The sequence below is a fragment of the Myotis yumanensis genome, unplaced genomic scaffold, assembly GCF_028538775.1.
Source record: "Myotis yumanensis isolate MYYU_CA2020_CCGP unplaced genomic scaffold, mMyoYum1.0.hap1 SCAF_4, whole genome shotgun sequence".
In the NCBI taxonomy this organism is placed as follows: domain Eukaryota; kingdom Metazoa; phylum Chordata; class Mammalia; order Chiroptera; family Vespertilionidae; genus Myotis; species Myotis yumanensis.
In genome coordinates this window covers 40,210,281-40,231,705 of record NW_027223755.1, presented here as the reverse complement: position 1 = coordinate 40,231,705, position 21,425 = coordinate 40,210,281, and the positions used below count along the sequence as shown (strand labels likewise).

General features: G+C 44.0%; 1 protein-coding gene across 2 annotated transcripts in view; it reads right to left on the bottom strand.

The window, feature by feature from the left end:
- SV2C (synaptic vesicle glycoprotein 2C) overlaps positions 1–21,425 on the bottom strand; it is a 155,593-nt gene that overhangs the window by 64,026 nt on the left and 70,142 nt on the right. For both annotated transcript variants that reach the window (XM_070412209.1, XM_070412210.1), the window contains exon 4: positions 11,876–12,027. In XM_070412209.1, coding sequence (XP_070268310.1) covers positions 11,876–12,027 — 152 coding nt within the window. The remainder of the gene's footprint in view (positions 1–11,875; positions 12,028–21,425) is intronic.

Here is a 21,425-nt window from a genome sequence, read left to right as displayed (position 1 = left end):
AACCCTGCAGATTACTGCCCTGGACAGAAATTTCACTCAGAGAGCTCCTAACCCATTCCTCAGCCTGGACTTGCTCTAGGGCAGTGGCCGGCAAACTCATCAGTCAACAGAGCCAAATACCAACAGTACAACGATTGAAATTTCTTTTGAGAGCCAAATTTTTAAAACTTAAACTATATAGGTAGGTACATTGTTATTAACTTAATTAGGGTACTCCTAAGCTGGCCTTTGCTAAAAACGTCCTCAAACTGATTGAGGTATGTTCGCTGAGGTCGACCCCTTCCAACTCTCCCATCCACACTCGTCTTGTATACTTGTTTTGTCTATCTCCTTTCGTTCATCCTCTCGATATGTCCAAACCATCTCAATATACCTTTCTTAATCCTCGACGTTCCCTAAAATAAACTTAATAAACTTTACTTAAAGTTTTAAGTCAACTTCGCACTGTACGTGCGCGCCCACACGTGGTATTTTGTGCAAGAGCCACACTCAAGGGGCCAAAGAGCCGCATGTGGCTCACGAGCCGCAGTGTGCTGACTGCTGCTCTAGGGCAGCAAAATGCTAAATTGGAATTAAGGGGGTAGTAGCATTTTCTAGTGCATGTGTGTCAGGGACGAGGCTGGAGAACCCCAGGGCATGGGGGATAAGTCAGATGGCCTCTGAGTCTTAGTCCGAGGCTCTTTGGGCTACTTTCTCTGTTCCTTGTATATCTCATGCTCAGAAAATATTTAGTAAAGGGTAATTAACATGAGCGACAATGAAACTCTTGACATTTCTTTTCTTTTTCTATCTTACGTGCAGAGGGCTGAATTAACTTCCCTGCCACCACATATCAACAGCATCATGCAAATGTACAACTTCATCTCCCCCTTTAATCAACATTTCCTTCCATGCCCTCTGCCAATGTATTTTAACTGTAGATTCGAATTTGAATAAAACCTTTATATAATAAGTAGTGTATCATTTTATTTTCATAATGGCAACATGCTAGAGTCCTCACTTTTTTTACTCTTTTCACTCAGCATTGTTTTTATGTTTTTTTGGTTTTTTTTACCATTATTGTTTCTAATGGATGCAAACTATTTCACCACCTTTTGCATACCCATTCCCCTAGTGATAGACACACAGATTGCTCCTACCTTCTCCTTTCACAAACAACACTGCTGAGAACATCCTCAGATATGGTCCCTTATGGGTTGACGTATGAATTTCTCTGTGTATTTGCCAGGGGTGAAGTATGCGAGGTCAGAGTGTACATATTTTCATAAACATCACCTGATTTTCTCCAGAATGACTCCCCTACATATTTTAGAAGAATGCCAATTCAAGCCACCCTCCCCGCATCCCAAACCTCGCCCTCTCCCTCACTGCTAGTGCTGAGTCATCAAGGCCCCAGCCTGAGCATGGCTTTGAAGAGGAGAGAGGGCTCGGTCTCCTGCCATTGACGCCTGTGCGCTATGGGCCCTGTTCACATGCATCACTACTTGGTACACATCCTCTCTGCTCTGCTGGGCACCGTCCTGTCCTCTCTAAACAGGATAAGGCAAGGAAGGGCTGACCACACATTAGCATGGAACTGAAAGAGAAGGGACTTCATGCAGGTGAGTGTGAAGGTGGGAGAGGGTATGAAAGGAGTGAGGGTCAGCGGACCTGGCTCCTAGTATCCAACCCTCCTGGAGGCTTGCATTCCAAGTCCAAATGGAAACAAGAGGCAAGAGCCTGGGCTGACTAACAGGAAGGGGCAGTTGCTCTTTGTCCATTTCACTATCTTTCTACCCACTTCTAATTGCCACCCAGAAGGGAGGAAGGGAGGGAGGGAGGAAGGAGGAAAGGAAAGAAGGAAGGGAGGGAGGGAGGGAGGGAAGAAAGAAGGAAGGAAGGAAGGGATGAAGGGAGAGACTTGGAAGCTAGGAGCAAACCTTGCCTGACCAGAGGAGATTCTCAGGCTCTGAAGCAACAAATAGCATTGCAAAGTCAGATGGGGTGGGAGCTGCCTTCTCTCATCAGAATGGGGATCCTCAGCCGGCAGACATAGGCGATGAGGGTGGAAAGAGTAGGTATCAATGGAGTTTCCACTTCAGCCATAGTTTACACTAATGTTGGTTCTAGAAATTTCTCCGCCTTCCTGGCTAGGCCATTTAGACAAGCCATCCTGGAGGAGGAGGAAAGGCATTGACTCTTTATTTGGAGTCTTCGATGGCAAGCTGGGCATGAGCCAGAGTGAGTATAAGTGGCTTCTGGGTGTCAGACCAGTAGAATGTGAGACAGTGAAGTGAAGCCAGTAAGTGTGGTGTCTGGGGACAGGCTGCGTGGTTCTGAATTCCAGCTCCTCCACGTTGCCAGCTGGGGACCTTTAGACAAGTCACTTAACTTCTCTGGGTCTCAGTTTCCTCGCCTGTAAAATGAGGTAATAGTACTGCTTCCTGGGACAGTTGTAAAAATTAAAGAATTTACATATGTTCACTACTCAGAATAAATGCTTGTTAAATGTTAGTAAAGAGAATGACAGCAAATCAGCAAATCTTTTCTCCAGGAGGTGAGTGGGGGCGTCTCCCTCCTGCTCCCACCTCTCAGGCCCCCACTCCCCTTGGGAGAGCGACCTCAGCCTCAAACATAAAACCACTTAAGTCTGGAGGGTAAGCGGGTAATTCTCTTGCCTTAACTGTCTAGCTGCTCAGTTCTGGAGCTTTCCACCCTCCCCCTCTGCTGCTGAGTCCTGGAGCGCAGTCTGATCTAGCCCTCCTCGGCCGGGGCCAGCCCTCCTCGGCCCGGGCTAGCCCTCCTCGGCCCGAGCTGGACCTCCTCACATGACAGCAACTTTCCCGAGGCCTCTCCACTGAGGTTCCTCTGCTGTGAGCCACACTCTCGGGTCACCGCAGGCCAGCAGCAATCAGGCGCTCGGTGCTCTTCAAACCATTACCCTGTTGACAGGTCTTCCTTTGAGAAGCGCCAGGTGGGTCTGATGCAGCCGGAGCTGATTCCTACCAGCAGGGAAAGTCTGCGCTCAGTGCCTAATGAGTGCCCGACACTCCCAAATAAACACAGCAGTCTAGCCCCCGCCTGCAGTGGCGAAGGCCCCGATACAGTGCTGTAGGATGGAAATGGGAGTCCCAGGTCAGGAAAAGAAAAGGCGAGAGAAAAAGAGAAAGAAAGAAAAACAACCCAGAAGCTTAAGAACCACTTTCAATCAAAGTAACCTGGCCGTAGTTTAGCAAAGGCAACATCTTGGGCAGTGGACAAGCTACTTCCAATTCTGCTATTCAAGTGGCAGCTCCTACAGAGGTTTGAGCCAAGTGAAATGTGATGGGACCACAGTTCCTCCCTCCAAACTCCATCAGCCACAACCGTCATCAGGGTAGGAACGCATTCCTAAAACTGCTGTCTCACAAAGGAAACAATAGCCGCACTGCACAGGCTTCCTTAATAAAACTAATTAGAACGGGGATCGGACGTGGGGAGGGGTCTAACTGCCCCGGCAGGTCATCTATCACACGGCTCGAGACTCAATTCAACACACTTATTGTGGGCTCGTCTGGGTCAGGCACTGTGTTTGGTACTGTGGGGGTTAAAAAGATTACTAAGCCTGATCTCTGGCTTCAAAGATTCCAGAAATTGCTTAGAGTTTATTATTCATTGACGCTGTAAAGGAAAGTCTAAAAATTCTGGTCCCCAAATAAGGCAGAGGTGTGCAAAGAACACAAGACGGGAGAGAGGACACCTTGGCCACACGCTGGGCTGCCTCTATCCAGGCTTCTTTTATGTTACAGCAATCAATTTTATATCCTATTTATGCTTGTTAACTTATTTTATGTTTTATATCAGGTCGTACAGATGGTGAAAAAATGGAATGTGGGATTCTGGGGAAAACCGAGAGTCTAGTGGTTTCCTAGAATTTTTTTAAAAAGTTTGTTAATTTCTCATTTCTACACTCATTTCTACTTCAAAAGGATGCTAGCTACTAGACTACGACAGATGTTGTTGTTACTGGATGTTGTTACTTAATATGCTAATACATTTGGACAACTATGTTTTGAAATAATTGGTTTAATTTATAATCCTGTTTATTACATTTTCTGCATTTAAAAACGCTGTTCTGAAAGGAGGCCTGCAGGCTGCCCCTGGCCCCCTGCGGGTGATGGATTACTAACCCAGCTCTGCAGCGTTGCCCAGCAGTGCTAGCAGCACAGGACCCCACAGTTCCTTCACATCAACCCATGAGCAGTAAAACTGCCGTATCTTTAAAGCCCATAGCTCCACTTTAAGATGTGCCTAAGGTAATGTGCCTGGTAGGATGTCTGAAAGATAGAGGGCTCTCAACAAAGACCAACACCCCTTCCTCTTCTGGGGAGCTTGCCTGGAGGAGTTAAGACCTAAGCCCGATGGTAACTGGATTAATGCACAATAGAGGAGGCAGCTTCTCTGAGTTCACTACTCAAACCGCTAAGGTCAGTGTGAGAATGTTGGAAAGCACTTCTCAGAACCGTGTAGAACTCTGTCCCTCAAGGAGAAGTAGGTACGTCTTTTGGGAAGGGGGAGCTATCTGTACCGTAGCTGGTAAACATTTCCCGCAGGTGTTGCACTTGGGATGAGGAGGCAGATAGGAGAGCAGGGATGGGATTGCTAGCTGTGGCTGTGTTTAAGAATGAGACACTCCCAAAACTCTTGCTTCTGGGTACCATGAACAATGCAACATAACTGCAGAAAGAAATGGCCATATACTTATACCATACTAATGCCTTTTTGACCCCATATACGTTTCTTAAGCCCTTAAACACCTTATCATTATTGTTTTTGTGTGGTTGATGTATCTTATTGCTGCATGGGGAAAACTGAGTCAGAAAGGGAAGGAAATCTGAGCCCGAGGGTCATTTTGTTGAAAAGAAAGATCAGAATGATCCTAAAATGGACAAATTAAGAAGTCACACTGGTAAACACTGATGTACCAAATTGGCTCCTCTTACAGTATCATACTGAGGCACTTGAACACCAAAGTGTTCAGGGCTGTGAAATTCAGTAAAATATGGCAAAGCTGGATGGTCGGGCACCTGCTGGGCTGGTGAGTGGACCCAGCTCTCATTTCAGGCTCTGTCACCCAGCAGTGGGTGCAGACTACTTCAGCGTGCCTTACAGGTTCTGTTCTGTACCTTTCCCTTTTCATCCATCTCTACAACCTTCAAATGACAAGCAAACAGTTGAGAAAACATGGTCAGGAAAAGTGAGTAAAGTCTTTTTAGTATTCCAGTTTCTTCCTCCTCACCTCACCTCACCTCAACTTCAGCCCCATTTGTGAAAAGAAAATACATGTAATGAATATTTGTGTCAGGCACTGTGTGCTAAGTTACAACTTTTGGTATATAGTCCTTTAATACAGCAACCCTGTATTATGCCCATTTTATAGATGAGAAAACTGAGGACCAGAGAGCCCAAGTAACTGTCCTAAAGGTGACAAAGCTAGACAATGGCAGGGTGGCCTGGAATCCAGGCCTGTGTTCCCTCTAAGCTCATGCCGTTAACCACTCTGCCAATTGCCTGTGCCCAGAATTCAGAACACCTTGCTGCTAAGATAGAGCTTGGCTCTGCTGGTGCTGTCCATGAAGCCTGCAGGATTGGCTGGTGATATACACCAATGGGTTAGGGCGGTGGTCGGCAAACTCATTAGTCCACAGAGCCAAATATCAACAGTACAACGATTGACATTTCTTTTGAGAGCCAGATTTTTAAAACTTAAACTATATAGGTAGGTACATTGTTATTAACTTAATTAGGGTACTCCTAAGGCTTAGGAAGAGCCACACTCAAGGGGCCAAAGAGCCGCAGTTTGCCGACCACGGGGTTAGGGTGTCAGGTTCTCGTTCTTTCTACCTGGGAGAGTGGCACTATGGCCTTTAAAATAAGCCTTTATACAGGATGTGCTCTTTGAATAAAAATTCATCCAACAAAAAAATGAATGAGAGACTCTGATTCACTGGGTTCCAGGTAATCAGGGTCTTACAATATTATTTTTTCCTTGATTCTGTCATTAACTTTTATCCTACTTTGACTTTCCTCTGACCACTCTGCTCTTCTCATCCTCCGGGTGAGGTTGGCACATTTTAGGCATTTCAGCTCATTCTCCTTCTTTCCTGGAGCTCTAAGCGCACACTGGGCTTTGCTGACAGAGTCTGGGTGTCTGACGTAGATAAGAACCTGACAGCAATAATAACTACCATTTTTGAGCATTAATTATGCACTCGGTGTTCTGACGTGATCATTAATCCCCACCACAGTGCTGACTAGGAAATGGGGCTGGGGGAGGCCGAAAAGCTTGACACAGCTCACACGCCCAGAAGCAGAGGGGCTGCCATGCACCTCGAGACCAGCTCTCACCGCCTGGTCTTTCCCTGGCCACAGGGCCTTCCTGCTTCTTTCTTTAGCCAGACAGCTGTTCGACTCCCCCTCTTCCCTTCACCCCAGTTTCACCATGAGGGAGCAGAAATGCATTAGCTTCGCACATCTTGTAACTAAAGGGAGCAAAGACATCTTGGTCCTTAGACAACCTCGGGAATCTATGTATTTTTAAGCCCAGACATCTCACTGTGGCTGGAGGGAGGGCTGGGTTGGGTCTGGCTCTGTGGGTGCCCCCAGCTTGGCCCTGTGAGGTCTGCAGTGAAGGGTGGGCCAGATGGAGGCCCTGGGGCTGCTCCAGGTTCGATTTCCAGTCAAGGGCACGCACTTCGGTTGCATGCTTGATCAGCTGTGGGCTTTAAGAGCTGAGGCATTTCCTGCTGAACCGAGAACCTTCCCACTTAGCTAATGGAATGCCCTTGCTGCACACTGTCACGCATCCCGGCAGGGGCCAACACCTCATCTGATTCGCACACAAATTTAAAAGAGAAAATGACGACAGAGGGTTTAATGGAACAGACAGCACTGCCATCGGCAGCAATGCCAAAGCCTGGGCCTGGGTGCAAGCTCTCAGCCAGGGAGGGAGGGGCCTGTCATTCAGTGCCCTGCCCCATTTTCCCCTTAAGGATCCGGGACTTTCAGTAAATGCTGAGGTGTCTTGATCACCAGGGGGCGTGGGGGAGGGGACAAGGCTGCAGGACTGTCTTTATTTATTTATTTTTTTAAAAAATATATTTTATTGATTTTCCACAGAGAGGAAGGGAGAGAGACAGAGAGCCAGAAACATCGATGAGAGAGAAACATCGATCAGCTGCCTCCTGCACATCTCCTACTGGGGATGTTCCCGCAACCAAGGCACATGCCCTCAACCGGAACTGAACCCGGGACCCTCCAGTCCGCAGGCCGACGCTCCATCCACTGAGCCAAACCGGCTTCGGCCAGGACTGTCTTCATACACAGCTGTCTGTTCTCGCACACAGTGCTTGCTTCTTTGGGAATCGCTGGTCGATCCCCACTGTGGGTCAGACATCATGGGCTTGAGAATAGGTGTGGGGTCCCGAAGAGCCACATTCTAAACACCCGGCCTCAGCTGTTGCTGGCACCTGACTCCTGAGGCAAAGGTGCTTCCTCTGGCTTGACTATTCTCCTGGCCTCCCTTGCGTTTTGGGGACCACGCTTTGCCACAGGGGGACAAACAGCCCAGGGGCCCCCGAACGGGTGGAGCTGTCACAGGGACGCGGCATGATGACCTCCAAGCACTCTCCCCCTCAGGTCTTGTCAGAGCAGGCGAGGCAGCTTTATGTTGGGAACCTTCAGGTCTTGGCGGCCGTCCGTCTCCAGGGAAGCTTCAGCCCCGAGAGTGGTGACATGGAGATAAAGCACCATCGTTGTCCGATGCTGCTTCGGAAACTCGGCCTCCGCAGGCCAGGTGGGTCCCCCTGCCCTTCAGGCACTCCTGGCGCAGCCCACGCCTCAGCTCGCCCCCCTTTCTGCTGTCATGTCTGACTTCAGAAGGATCCTCCCAGACTTCCTTTCGGCGGCATCGGTGATCAGCTCAAGGTCTGCTTTGCATCAGGTGCTTGTCTGGAGCCAGAATTCAAGTCTCATGGCATCGGGTTCAGGCTTTGCGCGCTGACCACTCGGCCACAGGTGCAGAAGGCGACACCCAGAAGCACGGAAGAGCGCATCCTTCCCTCATGCCCACGTGCGGCGTTTGTCATTGGAAATACTTGCCATGGGGATGCCAATTATGGATTCCTTCCCTCAAGAGCAAATCCTAATCCGATGTGAGAGGGGCGGGGACCTTACTCTCAGTCGTATTATTATGCGCAGGATGCTTCCCCTGCTGGGCGAGAGCTCAATGCACTATGCAGGTGATGGCCTCTGAGGTCTCCTGAGTGAGAGAGGTGGGGCAGGGCCTGCCTGCTCTGTTCCTATGGGCTCAGGCACCATTTACACACTGCAGAATTTCAGAGGGAAACAGAAAGCCTTGCATGCTTCCAGAGGCTGCATGGCAAGCAGATGGAATGTTAACCCCTTGTCTATTTTAGGTAAAGTAAAAAGATGTCTCACGGGAAAGAAGAGCTATTTGAATGTCACAGTTACTTTTAAAGCATGACTTTAAACTTGATGAGTGGGAAAGCCCTTTAGCCTGAATGAAATGAACAGCACAGGGCGACCCTGCAGGTCAGGCTGCTTTCCTCTTTGCTGCCGTTCACAGCCTCCCTGATGTAGGTGATGGAGACCTGGGACCTCTGAATCAGCTGCTGGGAGAGGTGGGGAAGGGGAGCTGAAGAATCTCAAACCAGGCTGCACGCTGCATGGGAAGAACCCTCACTGTCCCAGCTCAGAGAATCTGATCCAGTTGATCAGAAACTCAGTAGGTAGCATGGGTGTTTTCATGGGGTGGTGGAGCTGGTAAACATTTATTTAAAAGTTTAAAAAAACACACACAGAAACAAACTCATAGATACACAGAACAAACTGAGGGGAGAGGGATTGCCAGATGGGAAAGGGATGGGGAGGACTGGGTAAAAAGGGTAAAGGGATTAAGAAATACAAATTGGTAGTTATAGAATAGTCATGGGGATGTAAAGTAGAGCATAGGGAATGTAGTCAGTAATATTGTAATAACTATGTGTGGTGCCAGGTGGGTACTACACTTATTGGGGGATCACTTTATAACTTATGTTAATGTCTAACCACTATGCTGTAAACCTGAAGCTAATATAATATTGAATGTCAAATGTAATTAAAAATTTTTTAATTAAAAAGAATAAAAGCAGCCCAGCCAGTGGCTCAGTGGTTGAGTGTTGACCTATGAACCAGGAGGTCACGCCTAGATTCTTGGTCAGGGCACATGCCTAGGTTGCTGGCTTGATCCCCAGTAGGGGACATGCAGGAGGCAGCCCATCGATGATTCTTTCTTATCATTGATGTTTCTATCTCTTTTTTCCTCTCCCTTCCTCTCTCTGAAATTATATATATATATTCAGAGAAAAAAATCTTAGCTTCACCACTAAAAAAAAGTGTTCATGATAAAGCATAACATCCATGCAGTGATGTGCACAAATCTGAAACTCCACCTCCCACTCCCCACATCAAGTTACAGAACATCATCATCCAGGGGCCTCAGCGCAGGATTTTTAAACTTAAAACTCTTTTATTCTGAAAAAATTAAAACTTTTCAAGTTGCAAGAGTATTAACAATGAAAGCATGGGCATTTAAGAAATCTTCTCTGTTGATTCTAACATACATACTGTATTGATTGTAATAATTTGCTGTTTTTGCCACACTTCTGGCCATACAAAATCTCCAATACTGTTACTGATTTCTTCACCAGGTCATTGTTTTTCAAGGTTCCTTCAACATAGAAATTAATGGCACCTCAGATACATTTAATTTGGTTGCACTGTGATTGTTTTTATAACTTTTCATGCATTGTTTATGATCCACAAGCTCCCTTTTTCCAGTTATATATGGATGAAGCCGACCTGTTAGCTATAAACAAAAATATCTTATGTGTACTTGAGAAATAGAAAGGTGGAGATCATGCTAAATATTTGTGGGTCAGCCACTGATTGACAATTGGCAAGGCCAGAGATGAAATCTGGGCCCCCTACAGTTCCTGGGCAGGGATATGTAAAAGGCAGGAGCCTGAGGAATGAAGGCCTAGTGAAAAAAACAAACAAAACAAAAACAAGAGCAACCACGCCCAGGCCTGGTGGAAAAGGGCAGAAGCCACTCAGAGCTCTGAGTTCAGGAAGGCCAGCAGGAGAAATTCTGAGATGTGATGGGAAGGGAGGATGAGGGAGGCGACAGCAATAAACCCAGAGCCAAGCTTCTCTGGAGAACGTGTGGCCACAGTCAAGGAGCTGTGCTGTCTGTCACCAGAGGCCAAGACACAGGACAAGGCTGGCTTAGAAGGAGTGCAGCTGCCAGGGGGTGACCTGTGGGACTGCAACTGTGTCCACCTGAGCGATGCACCTTATTTTAACTTGCACAAAGGCTGCATATGGACTAGCAGTGGCCCTGGGAGCAATGCTGGTACAGCTGGACTCGGCCCAGGCTCTGCACCTCCTCTTTGGCTCCTATACATAGTTGCAGTTCCTTACACGACAGAGAAGTGGCTTTTCCGTTCGCAACAGCCTGCAGAGTCAGGTGGGAGTCAGATGCAGCTCTACGAAGGAATGTTCCAGATGAATGAGGAGAAACACCTTTAATTCCTCACCTGGTGGTAGAAGATGAGCCTGATGATGGATGTGGGAAACTGCCTGTATGAGGGCATCTCTGGCCCAGAAGTGAACAGTCTTAAAAGGATGAGCCCATCCCTTGAGCTTGGCACCCCACACTCAAATGTTTGGCAAAGACAAATTCTCTTCAGGCCAAGTACCCAATTCCTTATGTATTGTTCTTCTTGCAAAATATAATTTCGGTTTGCATGCAACATTTTAGGTTATTAAAAGCAAGAGTGCAACAACAAGAATTTTGTAACTCAGTATAGTAAAACAAATGACACTGCCTCAGAATACTAAAGTCTGTCTTGTCTTTGATTTTACAAGAACTTGGATTCACTTAAGGTTGTTTCCTAACAGAACTACGCTCTATAATGAAAAATTCCTCTATTCTAAAAAAAAAGGCAGGAAAATAGAAAATGAGTAAAAGAGTGGATTTTTGAAATGTAATTTCAGATTGATTAGATTTTAGACAGAACAAAGAATGAGTTTTTGAGTCACATGTGATTATAATTTATACCATATTCATATTTTGCAAACTTGAGCCTGTTTGTACACGCACAGACACACACACAACCAGAACATTTCCCCATTCCTTTCCTTATAGATTAAATTTGGTTCCTGGATAATGTTAACTTCTCTCTGAATTGCGCTGTTTGGGAGTTTGTGGCCTATGAGTAGGAAAGTTCTGCTCAGAAACATGGAACCTTTAAGTCTGCCGAGGTGGCAGGAGCAGTAAGCAATTAGGAGGAACTGAGGAGGGGATCTGCAGAGCAAGGACAGTAGAGTTACCTCTTAGGGTCTGCAAACTGAGAGCCCACAAGACGGGATGCTCCCTGCTGCCATCCTGGTTCTGAGCTGCCAGAAGAGGTGGGGCTGACAGGGGCTGAGCTTTGGACTGGGCCCAGAGGGGATCAATAAAGGCACTTGTGTGTGCCTGGTGTATATGACAGTCCCCAAACCTCATGTTGCCTTATATGCTGATTATGCTCTGTGCATCCTCTCCCATCCACATGGGCAGAGACCCCAGAGTTGATAGCACATAGCAAAATGCAATCATATCCCTAGACACCCATTGGCACAGTCTTACCTTGTACAGATCTCTGTATGGGGGGAAAGCTTAGACATTGCAACAGGGAGAAACATGATGAAGACAGTTCTGTTCTCAAACCAGCAGGTAGAAGAAAAAAAAGGATGGGAACGGAGGCTGATTTAAAACAAGGTGACCACCGGCTGTGCGAGGCCAGCCTCTTACCGTAGTGCGGGATGATGGCCCAGGCCATGGCAGAGGCGTAGATGCCGCCGATCATCCAGAACATGCAGAGCCAGCTCAGATGCTCGCCCCGCTTCTCTCGGGCCAGCACTTCTGCAAAGTAGGAGAACACGATGGGAATGGCTCCTCCAATCCTGCCAAGAGATACAGAGAATACGGGAAGTCAGGGCCGAACCGTCATGTGAGATACAAAGGGCAGAACCAAAGCAAGCTCTCACAACACATGCTCTCTATCCCAGCATATCAGAGAATGTATACTTTCTATCACTTTATAACTTTAATATTATAACTTCTATGTAATATAGTTTTATTATCTCTCTAATGCAGTGGTTCTCAACCTTCCTAATGCCGCGACCCTTTAATACAGTTCCTCATGTTGTAGTGACCCCCAATTTCATTGTTACAAATTGAACATAATTAAAGCATAGTGATTAATCACAAAAACAATATGTAATTATATATGTGTTTTCCGATGGTCTTAGGCGACCCCTGTGAAAGGGTCATTCGACCCCCAAAGGGGTTGCGACCCACAGGTTGAGAACCGCTCCTCTAATGCCTTGAACCTGCAATTAAGCCAGGTTACCAAAAGGTGGCAGTGGTGTCCTACTCGTGGCTTACAGATCTCAGTTTAAGAGTCCAATGTTCTATGTATTTGAATGTTCTACATATTTGAATGTTGTACGTATTTGTCAAAAATTACAATATTTGGTACAATCTAGTGAATATTTTAATAAATGCATTAAAAAGAGATAGTATGATGAGCTCTTTCTGGGAGAACACACAAAGAAGAGGTCATGTGAGCACTCAGGGAGATGGCAGCTGCCCGCAATCCAGGAAAAGAGAGTTCTCCAGAACCAACAATGCTGGCACCCTGATCTCAGCGTCCAGCCTTCAGAGCTGTGAGAAAATCAATGTCTGTTGTTTAAGCCAAAAACAAAGAGAGAGAGAAAGAGAAAGAGAGAGAGAGAGAGAGAGAGAGAGAGAGAGAGAATGAATATGTCCCACCCATGACGTGATGACTTTGGAAACAGATTCAAACTCTTCTGGGGGGCTGTCTCCAACAACGCATACCGACTCACTGCTCCCCCATAGCAGCTGCTCCCAACCAGACTGATGTGGTGACAAACAGGGTTGGTTCCTAGAATGATTCTGGTCCAATCCAACAGATTCGTTGCTGAAGGAATGCATGTGCAAGGGGCCCTGAGGGAATCAGCTAAGGAGCTACTGGTTTAGATACCAACAGAATGAGGTATGAAGCTTCTTTCCAGTCAGGGAAATTACCAGAGATGCTGACTGAGTTCTGGAGAGAAGATATGATCGATGACTTCTCAGGGTAAGGGTTCTCTAATGTGGGTCTACTGAATAGAAATTTTGTTCATTCCAGGGAGATAAGCCATAGATCTCTCAGAATTTCAAATAGGTCTTGACCCCCAAATTTTAATAACCATTGTCTCAGAAAGCAAGGTATTATGAGAAAACATTACTTTCTATCATTCCAAACAATATATGAATTCTTAAATATTTTTTAAAGATGTGAACAATGTATGCAAGTCATAGAGACAAAACCTAGTGATATAATTTTAAAAATTAGTTCAGATTTTTGTAAGGTAAGTTGATATTAACATTTCATGCAAATTTGATGTCAAGGAGTAAAATATGTGTTTTTCCATTTGGCAATAACTGATTTCTTTAGAGCCTTTGGTATGATCAACAAGTATTGGCAGTGAGCTTAGCAAATGAAATGGGGAGAAAGACCACATCTGTAGGAGACTGCAGGATTTGTAATGTCATTCCGCCTCAACGGGTAGGTCAAAATATGGCACCATTTCATGAGTGTGCCTTGCTTACAGTGATGGGTATGGGCAGACCTGCTGGTTTGAGAACAGCACTTACTACTGGGTATGGGCAGACCACTTAGGCCAACATTTTTCAATCTGTGGGCTACAAAATTAATTTAGTAGCTGTAAGCAACATTTTAAAAATTAAATAAAGATATTTGAGTACACTCAAGAAATTAGGATAAGTATCATTTCAAGAAACTTTTGTCTCCATTACAGACATATTTATAATGTTTCATGTGTATGCATACATATGAAAATGTATAATGAGTCCCAATGTGTTTCTTTTTTTGGTGTTTTTTTAATCCTCACTTGTGTCTATTTTATTCCATTGCTTTTTCAGAGAGAGAGTAGAAGGGAAGGAGGGAGAGAAACATTGACATGTGAGAGACACATTGGTTGGTTGCTTCTCGCATGCAACCCAACCAGGGGCAGGGCGTGAATGGCAACCCAGGTATATGCCCTTGACCGGAAATTGAACTCAGGACCCTTTGGTGTGGGGGCCAGTGCTCTAACCACTGAGAAACACTAGTTAGGGTCCCAATGTGTTTAATGAGAGTTGCTGTTCAAAGAGTTTAAAAATCACTAACTGAAAGCATCTATATGTGTTTCCTTGGGCTATGAATGTGGCAGTTGTACTAAAATTTCTAGAAATATGATTCCACATGACTTCAGATGCAGCACAATTTAGTGCCATCACACCAGGGTAGCCAGACAGCTCCCAGTCCATCAACCAGACCCCTAACAAGAAACAAGTGTGAGTGGCGGCTGTCAGAGCTGGCTCAGTGCCTCGCCACATCAGGCACACAGTCCTCTGGCAGCTTGCTGAGGACCTCAAACCATGGACAGCTAGTTGAATTAAAACATTTAACAAAGTCTTGAACAGATTCAAAATGGTTTCATGACAACACACAATTTTAATGGGAAATAAAATGTCTGCATCTTGAATCATTTGACACTATTTTTTTTCCCCACTCGATGTGATGCATTCGTCTCTCTGCACCATAAGGTCCCACTTCTGTGGCCTCACTTCTCAATGTTTAAAAAGAGTCCGAGTTTTTATTGACTTTCCACATCCTAATTAATGTTTCGTCAGGATTCTGGATAGTTCATATGTAAGAGCAGTAACTCACACTTTGTGAAGGCACAATTGCATGTCAAGATATGCCAGGCCATGCTGAACTGAGATCAATGTACTCCAGGGTGACTAAGACGGCAAATGGAAGGCTGTAGACTCGCCTATTAGTTTAAAATAAATCATGTTGCATAAAAGAGATTACCAACTTATAAGGGCATATGAGCAATCCAGCTGGTTTTGATTCAATGCCTCTTTTTTCAGGAGATTATTTTTGCATGGATGTATCTCAATGTTTGTAAGACAGACAATAAGGAACTCCAATATCAGTGGATGAATGAGTCTGAAAATGAGGGAGGGAATCTATGTAAATCCTTTGCAAAGTCCTTCAGATTCAGAGACCTATAAAACAACCCAAGCATTCACATTTCTTATTGTGAGCTGATCATCTCTTTTGGGGAAAACATTGCTCCTTGTCTTACTGTGATATCCTTTAGGTGAGAAAAACATTACAGTGTGCTATGATGTTAACTATTCCTATTCCATTCCCCATCAGAATGCTTATGTGTCATTTACATAATTTATGTTTACAATGATGAAGCAATTAGATCAGGGTGCTTATGAAGGAATTTTCTCAGAATTGGATATTAAGTCTATTTCATTAGCTGTCAAAAGGGTCAAATCTCAATTATCCTTGGCAATAGGAGGCACAGAGGAAATAATGAAAATTCACATTCTACATAGGTGGACTCCAAATAGTTGAATTAACACAATTAAATAGAACACTGATATCTGGCATTTCAGAATTGGGATTATTCTCTAATAATATTAATTTTAGGTTTGTACAACTTTAATTATAGGAATATAAAGAAACTAAATAAAACTGTATAAAAACACATTCCTGCCCAGCTGGTGTGGTTTATTGGTTGAGCATCTACTATGAACCATGGTTCGATTCCCAGTAAGGGCACATGCTCGATCCCCACTGTGGGGCATGCAGAAGGCAGCCAATCGATGATTCTCTCTCATCATTGATGTTCTTTCTCTCTCTCTCTCCCTCTCCCTTCCTATCTGAAATCAATAAACAAAAGCAAAACATTCCTAGAATGAGTTGGGAGCCCTCTCCCACCCCATTCTACATATGAGCATGCACATAGACATACCCAAGTTCCTCAAACATTCTGTATTTGACTCAATATTAGGCATCTGGTGAATATCATGAAACATAGATTTTCCTCAGTAATTTAAGACAAATTCATGAGTAGGATATTGTGTAAGGCAAAGGGTGTATCAGCTTTACCGACAGGATTTCTCCTCTGTTGGGAGAATGAGGCACGTAATTCAATCAGTTTATCACGGCAAGAGGAAGGAGAACGACCAATATCACTGTCTGCACAAACCATGAGGAAAAACTGGGAGCCTGGTGGTCCTAAGGCCTGTACACTTCACAGCCACACCTCCAGCTCAGGTGGCAGCGTAGGGATGGACTGTTTGTCTCTGTCCCTCATCACACTGACTTATGCTGGCTATTGAGATGGGTGGGAATTTGGGCTTCTGCAATGAAAGAGGAAGGTTGCAGATAAAAATAATTGTACTTAAAATGGCTTGAAGTGTGACATCTTAGGGGAGAAATTATGGGATGTCTGATGACTTCCTGTCCTGCGGAGGGATTCTATTGAGTAATTCTGCTCTGCTTTCATTCTCCAGTGAGCCTGTAACAGAATAATTTCATCCTAACTTATTTCACCACAGTCCCTTACCTCAATCTTCCACTTCCCGTTTCCATCGGGAAACGGGTGTTAAGGGAGAACATGAATAAGGAAGAATAACTGTTGTAAAGTCACAGGCTCATACAGGTGAAACACAGAGGGCAAAATCCACCAAGAGCTCTCTAGACAGTAGTATGGGTTTATAAGAATAGTGGATGATGTTGCCTATGCAGAAATCACAGTTACAGATAATTTGCATGAAAAACACCCTTCTAATCCTTACTCAGAATCAACAAAAGAGGAAGAAAGACACAGGCAAGTTGCACAGCAATTCAGAAGCAATTAATTATGTTTTAAATTGGACACAGAAATAACAGTTAAAAGCAGCAGCCCCAAGGATGGGTTTTTCAGCGACTTCTTCATGAAAGCAAATAGGCTATCACAGAGGAGGTTGTTCAGAGGCTTAGATGAAAGAACAGAGATCTAACGGGCTCTGAATGAGCTGGGTTTGCACAGAAAATGAGCTTGCTATATTGACTAGAGGCCATATGGCTATTGCGAGTAATGTAGAAACAGGAGAACACTTAATAGTAACTAAACCACTCAGCACATCAAGAGTGGGAATCTCCAGGCCCAGTGACAGTGCTAAACTGATGGGTGGTTTGGATAGCTTTTGTCCTCCAATCTCCAAAGCCACCGTTTACAGAATAATAGTCTTTAATATGGGCAGTTGCTGTTGTTCAATATTATATAAACTATGAATAGAATAATTGGTAGAAAGTGATTACTTTAAAAATATTGAGATGTAAATGAATAAATTGACACAATTGTGTTTCTAAGAAAATGTAGCTTCAATTTGCTATCAGATTGGTGCCCTAAGCCCCCAAACTTACAGAAGTCTGTGTCGATAGCAGCAGACCTGGTACCACTGGGGGAATAGGTATGGTCATAGATCAGAATTCTAATGCTGCCTGGAAAAAAATTAATCTACCTATTGAGAGAGCTGGAAGAATGCATTCATTCCTACAGCACCTAAATAGTGTCATGAATAGAGATGATCATTATGATGAACTGTAAGAAATGATGATAAAAATATGCAGACTTTTCCAGCCTGTACATATCTACTCATTCCTTCCTCTATTCACCCTCCCGCCCATACATCATTTACCCATCCATTTATCATCTCCCCATCCACCCCCTAACCCAGCCATACTCAGCCAGGCACATCACCAGGTGCTGGGAGTACAGGCTGGAAGATCACAAGTTCTTGCTCTCAAGGAGCTCACAGGGCCAATTCTAAAGAGTGCATATGGCTAATTTTTCACAATTACAGGTTGTGAGTCTAAAGAACTTTTGCTCTGTTACTTCTCTCTTGAGATCAACAGCACCTTTATGAAAGGGTATACAGGAAAATAAAATGTGTCCAAAAGATCAACTTTATGTTGGAAATTCTCATAAAAGTCATTGTCTAAGACAACGTTTTCCGATAGAAATACCACATGAACCACATATATTTTTTTAATTTTCTAGAAAAGATATTAAAACACAGCAGAAATCAGATGAAGTTAATTTTTTACATATATTCATTTAATCCAATATATCCAAATATTATCATTTTGACATGTGATCAATATAAAATTATTAATGAATGAAATATTTTGTGTTCTTTTATATGTGCTAAGTTTCTGAAATTTAGTGCTATGCATTTTGCAATTATGGTATATCCTAATTTGGTCACATTTCAAGTACTTGGCTGCTACATGTGGCCTGTCAGACAACACAGGCCTAAGAAAACACTGACCCTCTGTTTACAATTTGGGTTTATGATTATTTTTAGATTAAAGCTAGTTTAGTCTGTTGCCTCTTCTTCCATACTGGGGGAGTTCTTTCCATTTTGATTCTCTAAATCAGAAATCTTCCTGCACTGGTCCATTCAAAAACATTTATTTAGTGCCTATCATATATTGAGCATTGTGTCCTATGAAATCAGAGACATTGCTGCCCTAACCGGTTTTGCTCAGTGGATAGAGCGTCGGCCTGTGGACTGAAGGGTCCCAGGTTCGATTCTGGTCAAGGCCATGTACCTTGGTTGCAGGCACATCCCCAGTAGGAGGTGTGCAGGAGGCAGCTGATCGATGTTTCTAACTCTCTATTCCTCTCCCTTCCTCTCTGTAAAAAATCAATAAAATATATTAAAAAAAGAAAGAAATCAGAGACACTGCTCATTGAATCTGAGATAGCACAGTCTGGTGGTTATGAATATGAGCTCTGGAACCAGACTGACTGGCTACGATGACACCACTTACCTTGGACAGCTACTTAACCTCTCTGTGCCTCAATTTTCTCATCTATAACGGTGGTAGAATAAATAGTACCTTCCTCCTAGGGTCACCATTAGGTTTAAATGAGGCAATATTTATAAAGTGCTTAACACAGCATTTCTCACAGGGTGAGCACTATGTAAGTTTTGAAAAATTTTTAATGGGTTTGTATTTTTCGAATATGATAAGGAAGTAAAACATATCTTAAAAGAAAAACTACTTTTTAAAATATATAGTTTATTGATTTTTTATAGGGAGGAAGGGAGAGGGATAGAGAGTTAGAAACATCAGTGAGAGAGAAACATCAATCAGCTGCCTCCTGCACACTCCCCACTGGGGATATGCCCGAAACCAAGGTACATGCCCTTGACCGGAATCGAACCCGGGACCCTTGAGTCCGCAGGCTGACGCTCTATCCACTGAGCCAAACCCGTTAGGGCAAGAAAGACTACTTTTGAAGGAAAATCTTATAGCTTAGAATTAGACTAAGATGCAGAAGACCTGGGTGGGGGTCTACTGAACATTTGAAAGTCAATCTATCTGTGCCTCAATTTTCTAATTTAAAAAAAGGCATGCCCTGGCTGGTTTGGCTCAGTGAATAGAGCGTTGGCCTGGGGACTGAAGGGTCCCAGTTTCGATTGTGGTCAAGAGCCCATGCCTGGGTTGCGGGCTCGGTCTCCAGTAGGGGGTGTGCAGGAGGCAGCAGATCAATGATTCTTATCATTGATGTTTCAATCTCTCCCTCTTCTTTCTTTTCTGAAATCAATAAAAATATATATTTTAAAAAGGCATAATATTTTTGCATTCCTAATTATTTAAAAATGTTGTGGACATAAATGAGATGCTAGATATAGAACACTTTGAAGAACTCCAGTTAATGGTGATCATTTCTACAAAACAAAGGTGTTCTGGTTATTATAACAATATAGCTAGCTAGTGGATGGACATTGCCAAGAGCTATGAAGTACGCATTTGTGAGGCTCTGTACGCAGAGGGAGAAGTGTCTATCCATTCACTTATGATAGACAGACATATTGTAATTGCATCTTACTTCCTGTTGTTTTTATATTTTTCTCCTGACCTTCATGCTCAGCAGCTCCAGGCCCTCAGTGAGCAGCTCCCAACCTGGACATCGCCCAGCATCTGAAGCATTATCATTCCCATAATTAACAGTGACTGGAAGCAAATAATTTAATCCTGGGCAAATGAAAATGAATCAATGGTGTCAATTCCATTTTCCATCTTCCTAATTTTCTGTAACAAAAGAGGAGAAGGAAGTGTCTGTTCCCTGGAGTGAGATTCACTTAGGAAAGTGAGAGACAGCTGAATAATTGGTGATGCCTTATTCCTCATTCCCCCAAAAACACTGTTGTCCCTGGCAGGAAATTTATTCTTGGCACTGAATAAATATTGAAAGTCACACAGAATATAGCAGCTGGACATATTTATGTTACTAAGAAGATATATTCATGACTTGGTGTGGTAAATTAAGCAGAAAGCACAGTTAGAGGCAATGAAACCATAAGCCCCGATAGACATCAGACTAAAACCAGAGCTCCTTCCTGTCTCCTTATATGCAGAAACAGGAATATAACCTAGTGCTGCAAATGATGTTTCAACAATAAAATAAGATAGAACAACCTACAGTGTTTTCAATAAAAGCAACATGAAGGCATCTTAACCTTGGATTTTAGGACCCACAGAGTTGCTAGTTCAAAAGAACTTAACTGCAACTTAAGTCCTAGCTGGGGGATTCCTGGTTCCATTACTGGATGGTTAGAGTAGACTGTGACCCAGAAATTCTCCTCCTCCTCTGAGATTCCCAGTGTATGGAACCAGTAGACAGGTGCCGTATCAATGTGAAGATTCTGTCCGTTGTGATAGAATGGGACCTGGGAAATAACCACAGGATGGATTCAGGGACCCGCTGAACCCACTTTGAGATGAACCTGAGCTAAAACTCCATTGATTATCTGTCTTCCATAAATCCTTACCCTGACTTTTAAAAAAATGTATTTTTATTATTTCAGAGAGGAAGGGAAAGGGAGAGAGAGATAGAAACATCAATGATGAGAAAGAATCATTGATCGGCTGCCTCCTGCACACCCCACACTGGGGATTGAACCTGGAACCTGGGCATATGCCCTGACTGGGAATTGAGCTGTGACCTCCTGGTTCATAGGTCAATGCTCAACCACTGAGCCACACTGGCCAGGCCACAGTAACAATTTAGGTCTCCTGGAGTGTCAGTTCAGAACCAGTGCCCAGTAATAAGTCCTGAAAAGTGATTATTTTCTTTTCCCTCATGCACAATTACCCTGGTAAAAGGCTGTAGGTATCTTGAGGAAGGCTGAAAGATGAACAGTATAAATTTTCAGTAATATACCAGGATCTTTCCACAAGGGGACCCGGGATCTTTCATCCAAGGGGTTCTTCATCTATAAACTGGCTCAACTGTTGTAATTGAACTCTCTGTTTTTATTATACAAGTTAAACTTTTGTTCACTTGATTAGAACTCTTCTGCTTATACAGATGAAGTAAGAATTAGTATCTATTTCACTTCCTGTCTATTTCACTTCTACGTGCAA